This window comes from Myotis brandtii, unplaced genomic scaffold (genome assembly GCF_000412655.1).
Source record: "Myotis brandtii unplaced genomic scaffold, ASM41265v1 scaffold240, whole genome shotgun sequence".
NCBI classification, from domain to species: Eukaryota; Metazoa; Chordata; class Mammalia; order Chiroptera; family Vespertilionidae; genus Myotis; species Myotis brandtii.
Genome location: NW_005359064.1, coordinates 2040017 through 2049778, shown reverse-complemented (window position 1 = coordinate 2049778; position 9762 = coordinate 2040017). Strand labels below are relative to the sequence as shown.

Sequence of the window (9762 nt, the reverse complement as noted above, 5' to 3'; positions counted from 1 at the left end):
TTTTTTTTACTTTAAATGACAACATATGTCATTAAGTATTCTATTCTGTGCTTTATCAAAATTACTTAACCCACCCTGACCGATTTGGCTCAGTGAATAGAGCGTCGGCCTGCGGACGGAAGGGTCTCAGGTTCAATTCCGGTCAAGGGCATGTACCTTGGTTGCGGGCACATCCCCTGTAGGAGGTGTGCAGGAGGCAGCTGATCGATGTTTCTCTCCCATCGATGTTCCTAACTCTCTATCCCTCTCCCTCTCTGTAAAAAATCAATAAAATATATTTTTTTAAAAAATTTACTTAACCCTTTGCGGTTCAATTTTATTTTTGGAATTCGAACAGTCTGGTCCAAATTAATTGATGGGATCGAATGTTGAAGTTATCTGTCTCACTAGACCTCAGCTTGACGTTGGACCTACCTGCTCCTAGCGCCTGATCTGTCGAGTCAGCCTCCACGTTGGACCGAAAAGGGTTAAACACTTCACTCAGGCATTTAATGGGTAGCTTCCCACTCTTTGGAATATTTAACAGGTAGCTTCCCACTCTTTGGGATTTAAATAACATGTCAATAAATATCTTCTTACAGAATTAGATTTCCTTTTCTATTGAAATTTTCCTTAATGTTGTTATATTGCATTTATAACCAAAAGAAGAAATGTCATAACCAATTTGTGGAGAATAAACCTAAGACTAGGAATGCAACAGATACAGTGAAGCTTAAACACATTTCAAAAGTGAGCCAAGTCAGTCAGGGAACAAGTTACATGGAGTACAATTGTATCATGTACTATTTAGGGCCCCTACAAACCAGTCAACATACATAAGAGATGTAAAGAAATCTAATTTATTTATGTATATTTGAAATATAAGCATATATAACCTAACTTAGTTGGGGATTAAAAGGAGGGGTGGGCTGAGTCATTCATGCAGTAACAGTCTGAAGAGCCTGACGGGAAACACTAAGGCTGCTGTGACTGTAAGCATATGCTTCCATTCAGGAGCTCCATTAGTGAGGTTTGGCTCCAGGAAAACAGCTTGTTCTTGAGAGTTGCTTCAGACTGGTCCAGAAAGTGGAGATTGGTTGTTCTGAGAACCATGAAAAAGGCAAACTAGAGGGATTCAACAACATGCTGCAACACTTAGGAAATTGATGAATAGTAACATTACATTAACATTATATTTAATGCTGTAACTTAGAATAAACTAAAAAACCAAGGCCATGATACCAATTAAGAAAATGTACACTACCTTGCACTTTTACCACTGTTTTATATTATTTAGCCTATCTGCAGTAATCCCTTCTCCATCTGTGAGATGAATTTACTTCTGTATTTTTTTTTAACAACTTTCAGTTCCAATATTCTAAGTAATTCCTATTGGGGGTAATTAGACAAGAATGAGCTAGGGATAGGAACTCGGGAAAGGTAAAATATAAAGCAAAGTAGCTTTTGCAATGAAGTCTTGGGAAGGACAGGGGAGCTAAAGAATGTAAATATGCGACTTCATTCTTGTGACTATTATGAGTAAGGGGTGTAAATATATAAAAACTAAAGCCTAGAGCTAAGGCATCAAATTGTTCAGAGGCATAATTAAGGTCTTACTCTTGGAAAAGATAGTATCTGAATAATAAGGTTACTGAAGATTTACTTTCACTCTAAACAACCAATTCTGTTACTCTAGGTTCATCAATAACTAATGATAAATTTACATAAAGCAGCGGTTCTCAACCTGTGGGTCGCGACCCCTTTGGCAGTCAAACGACCCTTTCACAGGGGTCGCCTAAGACCATCCTGCATATCAGATATTTACATTATGATTCATAACAGTAGCAACATTACAGTTATGAAGTAGCAAAGAAAATAATTTTATGGTTGGGTCACAACATGAGGAACTGTATTTAAAGGGCCAGAAGGTTGAGAACCACAGACATAAACGATCATTTAAAACAAATTTTAAGTCCTCACCTGAGGATATGTTTATTGATTTTAGAGAGAGAGGAAAGGGGAGTGAGAGAAATAGTGATGTGAGAGAAAGACCAATTAGTTGGCTCCCCTACGCGTGCTGACCAGGGATCCAAACCCCAACCTTTTGGTTTACGGGACAACGCTCCAACCGAGCTACACGGCCAAGGGCAGGATAAGATGTTTTTAAACCAAACATATTCTCTGCAAAGCCAAATCAAAGTATAAGAAATCTGTTCACTGTGGGGTTCCTGGGGTTTCCAATAAGCAAGAAATGCTAAAGGAATCATACAGCAACCATTACACTACCTACAAGTCAACATGCACACATACACACACGAAGACATTAATAAATTCAAGTATGACCTAAGATCTTAAGGGCTTATACCACAAATTCTCCTACCATGGGGCATTTGTAAATAACCATGATAATTAAAAAGGGGTTACTATTATTTGTATTTGGTAACAAACATAAAATAATTTCACTTTTTAAATATATAAACACAAGTACTTGCCTGGAAATCAATGTTTGCCAGCTCCTACCTTGATTGCCACACCTGCTTGTCTATTCAGATATGCACCTAACTCCCTTTTTAGAGGATGCTCCCAAAATCTCAGTGACAGGAAAAATTATAGCAATTTCATATTAATGTTCAAACTTACATTTATCCTGCTCACTACTGAGATTTTATTAAGTGTTAAATTTGTTTTTTTACAGGACAGAGAATAGGCTGTGTGCATGATTTTTAAGTGAATTGTGGTTCAGTAATTTTAAACATAGTTGAAAATTTCAATTCTATTTATTTCACATAATACACTCACAATACCACGTATGGTAACTTACATTAACATAGCTACTAACACTAGTAGACTCCTATGTCTGTTAACTCCCTAAAACAAACCTTCTGCTTCTCCTGTTTGAACACACTGAGTCCCCTGGGGTCATTCTTCATGTTATAACTGGCAGGAGTTGAAACTGGCTTGTTGATGATGCTTATTGAAGTGACAGCTGGAGCAGTCCCTGGTGGAGTTATACCCTGAGGTGGCATGGGAAACATATTCTCAGATTCACACCAAAGTCTGAGTTCGCCTGCATGGTATTGGGAATGACTAATACAGAAATCATTAGGCTCTAAAACATTCACATTTTATTCTATAAAAAGGTGTTATACATAAGAAATAATAGTAATAAATAATAACTATGTTAACTATGAACTTTTTAGATTATTTCCCAAAACAAAATTAGCTATCATCAATTTGTATTCTGTTCACAAATTAAATGTGTAAACCTTATTAAATTTATGCTAGCCTCATAATGTCTGAAAATGAATACCTTCTAACTTTGTGGCTCTGAATTTTACTAATCAATAGTTGTCAATATCTAAACAACAAACACTTCATATTTTCTTACCTTTGATAACATTCAACCTGAACAATTTTTTAAGTTAAATGAATTTTTCCCCTTGAAGTTAAAAAACTAAGTGGTTTATAAACCTCTCCTGTACTTAATGATACCACCGCTCCCCCCAAATACACACACACACACACACACACCCCTCCCTCTCCCAGGACCAATAAATAAATTTAAAGATGCATATAGCATTCCATTATATCATTATCTCCATTCTCCTATCTTCTCAAATTCCTCTCAAATAAAAATACTGCCAAAAAAAAAAGGTTAGAACAGACTCTGAAATAATACTTATTGGTATCTAGGTTACTGTATATAATAACTAAGAGAACTCTATCTTACTTAATAATGCACTCTCCCCAATCTGTTCTTTGTCTCAATAGAAAAGAATGTATTATTTAATCATAAAATGTCTATACATAAAGACCCCTGAAATGACCTTTTCTTGAAAGCCCTTCATTCTTCATTAAGAAAAATCATTGTATTTTCCTAGAACATGTCATTAACAGATGTTTTATATATAGGGCATAAATGAAATCCAATACATTTCTTAAAATTGGGAAAATGCTAAAAATCACTCATGTTGCCCACCAATGGCTGCTAAGTTCGCAAACACAACAAAAGACATTATGAGCCTCCTTAAGAAAATATGTCAATACTTGCAAAGTTGTCTTTGCCTCTCCCCACCAGCAAAAATTAAATCTCAATTTAATCAAACCTCTAGATCTATTATAGGAAATAAGAAGACAGAAAAGTTAAATGACATCACAAGGATGCAATCAGCAAAATCTAGTCTGTGGGAAAAAGTGTATAGGACAAACTCAGTTTCTTTGCAAGAGAAAAACAGAGAGGAAGTCCGTAGATTAAAAGATTTAAGAAACATATCCAACAGCAGTATGTGGACTTTACTTTTAAATAAATTCCAAAAAACTGCCAAAAATTTTAAATGCATTTATGAGATTAATTTGAATGCTGCCTGGATTGTCTGATATTAAGAACATATTAACACATTGTGGACTACCAGTAGTTTTATTGCTAGCTTTACCCAGTGGCCATATAAGTTTCTATTGAATGAGTACAAAAAAAACGTTTTACACAAATGTTAAAGGCACGCTTTAAATACCCACTGCATTTTGAAGTTATTTATTACATGTTCGTACAAGCTAATATCTTTTTAAAGTATGATACTTTGTAAAACCATGTGTAATATGAAGCGAGAATTCTCGTGATCCATCCACAATGTGTTAAGCTTAAAGGCTTGATGGTAGTATTGTCATTAAACTGTTTTCCCTTTTATTAAAGTCACTGTACTTGAATGATACATACTGAAACAGTTATAGATGCAACAATATCACATCTGGAATTTGCCTTAAAACAATGTGAGGTGGAAGTAGTGAGATTTAGATAAAATTAACAATAAAGTGGTAACTGTTAAAACTGGCCATAGGTTCATAGGGATTCACTGTACTGTCTACTGTTATAAGGGTTAAAATAAAATGTTAGTAAACCATTATCTTCAACAAATATTCCCTACAACTTAGTCAATAACTGTACCTCAAGTCCAAGTAGTTCAGTTAGTGCAAATACAATCTGCAGCTAGTTCATCCAGGCTCAAAATCAGATATTCTCTGGAGTACTTTGAAATTACTGAACTGACTTTGGGTTATTAATAATACCTGGTCTAAAAATGTTCCAGGAACAAACTACTTCTGCTCATGTTCCATGGTGTGGGACTCCGGGGACTACATTCAGTATTTATTCAAGGACCACCTTTAATCAATTTGTGTAGGTCAGAATTCAGCTTTTATCAATAACTAGAGGCCTGGTGGATGAAATTCGTGCGGGGGCGGGGGGGGGGGGGGGGGGGGGGGGGGGGGGGGGGGGGTTGTCTCTCAGCCTGGCCTGCAGCCTCTCGCAGTCCAGGACCCTCGGGGGATGTCTTATCCCAGTGCCCAAAATAGGGTCTTGAAATACCCTCTCACACTAAAAGGAGCCAAAGCTTCTTGAAGAAATGGCTGATTCCAGGTCTAGGCCTTGTCATATTACACATCAAGGAAATTACCAAAGACTACTAAGGTAAAAAGGACTCAGGAACCAATCTGATGAGGTTCCTACTTAGTCAATCTGAGCACTGATAATGATAGTAACTGCAAGGAGTTGAAACACAGATATGCTGAAGTTTATAGCAAGACAGAAAAAGAGGGAGGAAGGCTTTGAAGGAGCATGGGAGGCTGCCTGACTGTATATCATATCACAGGGACACTTATGACCAACTCACTTTTTGAAAGCCTGTAACTGAAGAGAAAGACTTGGGCATTTATCCTGCCTTTATAAACTATGACTGAATGAATAACCAAATATCATTTGGGCACAAGTTTCTCTCCATACAGGTACTCTACTAATATAAAGAAGCAGGAATGACAGAATATCACTATTATGCAAAACTTTAATGAATAGACCTAAACCATATGTTTTTTTCAATTTCAACTCTTAACATTTTGGGCTTGATAATTCTTCACTGCAGGGGCTATCCTATGCATTGTTAGGGCATTAAGCAGCATCCCTGGCCTCTCCCCACTAGATGCCTACAGCACCACTCCTCTCAGTTAATTGTGACATCCAAAACTGTCTCCACCCACATACACACACACACACACACACACCCCTCCCTCTCCCAGGACCAATAAATAAATTTAAAGATGCATATAGCATTCCATTATATCATTATCTCCATTCTCCTATCTTCTCAAATTCCTCTCAAATAAAAATACTGCCAAAAAAAAAAGGTTAGAACAGACTCTGAAATAATACTTATTGGTATCTAGGTTACTGTATATAATAACTAAGAGAACTCTATCTTACTTAATAATGCACTCTCCCCAATCTGTTCTTTGTCTCAATAGAAAAAAATGTATTATTTAATCATAAAATGTCTATACATAAAGACCCCTGAAATGACCTTTTCTTGACAGCCCTTCATTCTTCATTAAGAAAAATCATTGTATTTTCCTAGAACATGTCATTAACAGATGTTTTATATATAGGGCATAAATGAAATCCAATACATTTCTTAAAATTGGGAAAATGCTAAAAATCACTCATGTTGCCCACCAATGGCTGCTAAGTTCGCAAACACAACAAAAGACATTATGAGCCTCCTTAAGAAAATATGTCAATACTTGCAAAGTTGTCTTTGCCTCTCCCCACCAGCAAAAATTAAATCTCAATTTAATCAAACCTCTAGATCTATTATAGGAAATAAGAAGACAGAAAAGTTAAATGACATCACAAGGATGCAATCAGCAAAATCTAGTCTGTGGGAAAAAGTGTATAGGACAAACTCAGTTTCTTTGCAAGAGAAAAACAGAGAGGAAGTCCGTAGATTAAAAGATTTAAGAAACATATCCAACAGCAGTATGTGGACTTTACTTTTAAATAAATTCCAAAAAACTGCCAAAAATTTTAAATGCATTTATGAGATTAATTTGAATGCTGCCTGGATTGTCTGATATTAAGAACATATTAACACATTGTGGACTACCAGTAGTTTTAGAAATCCAATACATTTCTTAAAATTGGGAAAATGCTAAGTAAAGTAGCAAGTCTCAAAAAAAAAAAAAAAAAGAATTGAACCCAAAGAATTGAATAGGTGATAAACATGATAAAAAAAAGGGGGGGGAGTTTACTAAAGACACATTCAATCCTGAAAAAAACACTACTACTAACTGGCAATTAGATTTAATACAGAGTTGATAGTAACTAAAAAGAACTAGTAATTCAGAAAGCCCCACTTTATAAAATATAAAATAGTCAATGTTTTAGTATCATCTGCCTCCTGCTATCTACAACCCAAGAACCATGCTGAATGGTTCTCAGTATGAGCACTGAACATAACTCAACTGAACTCCATGGGCCATTAATTTACTGAGATATATCCAGTCAAAGACCTGCTGTTCTGTAGGACTAGGAAGACCACACATTTCAGTGTGCTTAAAGGCAGTATTAACTAATACTTGTTATCCAGGAATAAGTATTAATAGTACCTCTTTTCATTCCAAAACCAAAGGGTCCTTGGATTCCTAGGTAACTCTATCTATGATCCAAATTAGACAGCTATTTCCCAAAAAGAAGCCCACATTCTGATGATGGTTCACATAAATTAGAATTGTTCTGTTACAAAAAGTAACTTCTTTAAACTATAAAAATAAAAACATGGACTCAACCACTACACACTTCTAAAGCTGGCACCTTTTTCATTCTACAAGATTGATCATAAAACTTCAACATTTATATAACTGATATCAAAGTCCTAAAAGAACTGATAAAAATCAATAAAATAACATAGCCTTTTCCACTGTTTTTAGAACATGCATATGTCCAATAATAGCATACCTAAAAAGATCCAGATCCTCAAACAGATATACTTATATACTTCAATTAAATGCCTATCTACTTATTGGAAGGGAGGTGGGGGGTACAGGAAGGTGGGCAAGGAGCTGTAGGCAGAGACAGGTATGGGAGTGGGATGGGTGCTTAACATAAAAAACAAAATGGTAAAGTATAAGACCTGCTCGCTACGCCAACTTTGAGAAAAAAGTATCAACAGCTATGATAGCTACTGTATGTCTATCTATTTTGGATATACTAACTAAATTTTAGATCCTAAATTCTGATGAACAACTCTTTAAAATAAATGTGTAAGAAACCATTAACTGAATATGGACTTCTCCAGTGCTCTGAACACTAAATATGCCATCCTGAAAGAGTTTATTTGTATATTAAACCTGAGGTTGTCACAAAATAAACTGAATTCTGCTTCAATTAACATACCCTTTTTTTACAACATATTAACAGATAAACTAAAAAAAATAAAGGTAAATATCAAGTAAATCACTATACAGCAATCATACTATAAAACTAAAAAATCTGTTTTTAACATTTTTGTTAATCTTGCACATTTAGAAATATATTTTTCTTGAATAGGGGAATGTCACCTTTAATCAATTTGTGTAAGTCAGAATTCAGCTTTTATCAATAACTAGAGGCCGAATGAGTACAAAAAAAACGTTTTACACAAATGTTAAAGGCACGCTTTAAATACCCACTGCATTTTGAAGTTATTTATTACATGTTCGTACAAGCTAATATCTTTTTAAAGTATGATACTTTGTAAAACCATGTGTAATATGAAGTGAGAATTCTCGTGATCCATCCACAATGTGTTAAGCTTAAAGGCTTGATGGTAGTATTGTCATTAAACTGTTTTCCCTTTTATTAAAGTCACTGTACTTGAATGATACATACTGAAACAGTTATAGATGCAACAATATCACATCTGGAATTTGCCTTAAAACAATGTGAGGTGGAAGTAGTGAGATTTAGATAAAATTAACAATAAAGTGGTAACTGTTAAAACTGGCCATAGGTTCATAGGGATTCACTGTACTGTCTACTGTTATAAGGGTTAAAATAAAATGTTAGTAAACCATTATCTTCAACAAATATTCCCTACAACTTAGTCAATAACTGTACCTCAAGTCCAAGTAGTTCAGTTAGTGCAAATACAATCTGCAGCTAGTTCATCCAGGCTCAAAATCAGATATTCTCTGGAGTACTTTGAAATTACTGAACTGACTTTGGGTTATTAATAATACCTGGTCTAAAAATGTTCCAGGAACAAACTACTTCTGCTCATGTTCCATGGTGTGGGACTCCGGGGACTACATTCAGTATTTATTCAAGGCCTTTAGCAGATCCCAAACCGCTTTCTTTGATTACTATGGGCTACATCTATATGTAGATATATCTCCTACTCAGCTCTATAAGATTAAATAGCTAGGATCAATTATCATTTCCATCAACTTCTGTTTTGGTTTTCAAAGCAGTGAAAACTACTCTTGATCAGCAATATCAAATACTTGACTTCCAACCCCTTTCACACTATGATCTCAAATTTTCTGCTATCCAGAGCATAACAGAAGTTCAGATTAAAGACAGCTCTAAGTTTATTAAATGACTAGAGGCCCGGTGCACAGATTCATGCACCGGTGAAGTCCCTCAGTCTGGCCTGCGCCCTCTCGCAATCCAGGACTCCTCAGGGGATGTCAGACTGCCAATTTTGGCCCGATCCCCGCAGGCCAGGCTGAGGGACCCCACTGGTGCACATGCACCGGGCCTCTAGTATGCATATGAGACCTTTGGTTAATCTCTTCCCACCCTCCCCTCCTTCCCTCTGAGATTCATCAGTCTGTTCCATGTTTCCATGCCTGTGCGCTGAGCATCTGCCCCATGGTGGTCAGTGTGGATCATAGCTACCAGTCGAACAGTGGAAGGGTCAGCCAGTCACTTAGGCTTTTATATATATACTAGAGGCCTGGTGCACAAAATTTTGTGCA

The 9762-nt window shown here is 36.0% G+C and overlaps 1 protein-coding gene across 1 annotated transcript in view; it reads right to left on the bottom strand.

Annotated features, from left to right (window-relative positions):
* The window catches only part of VAPA (VAMP (vesicle-associated membrane protein)-associated protein A, 33kDa), a 58927-nt gene that overhangs the window by 10951 nt on the left and 38214 nt on the right, over positions 1-9762 (bottom strand). The window contains exon 6 of the mRNA XM_014540246.1: positions 2859-2993. Coding sequence (XP_014395732.1) covers positions 2859-2993 — 135 coding nt within the window. The remainder of the gene's footprint in view (positions 1-2858; positions 2994-9762) is intronic.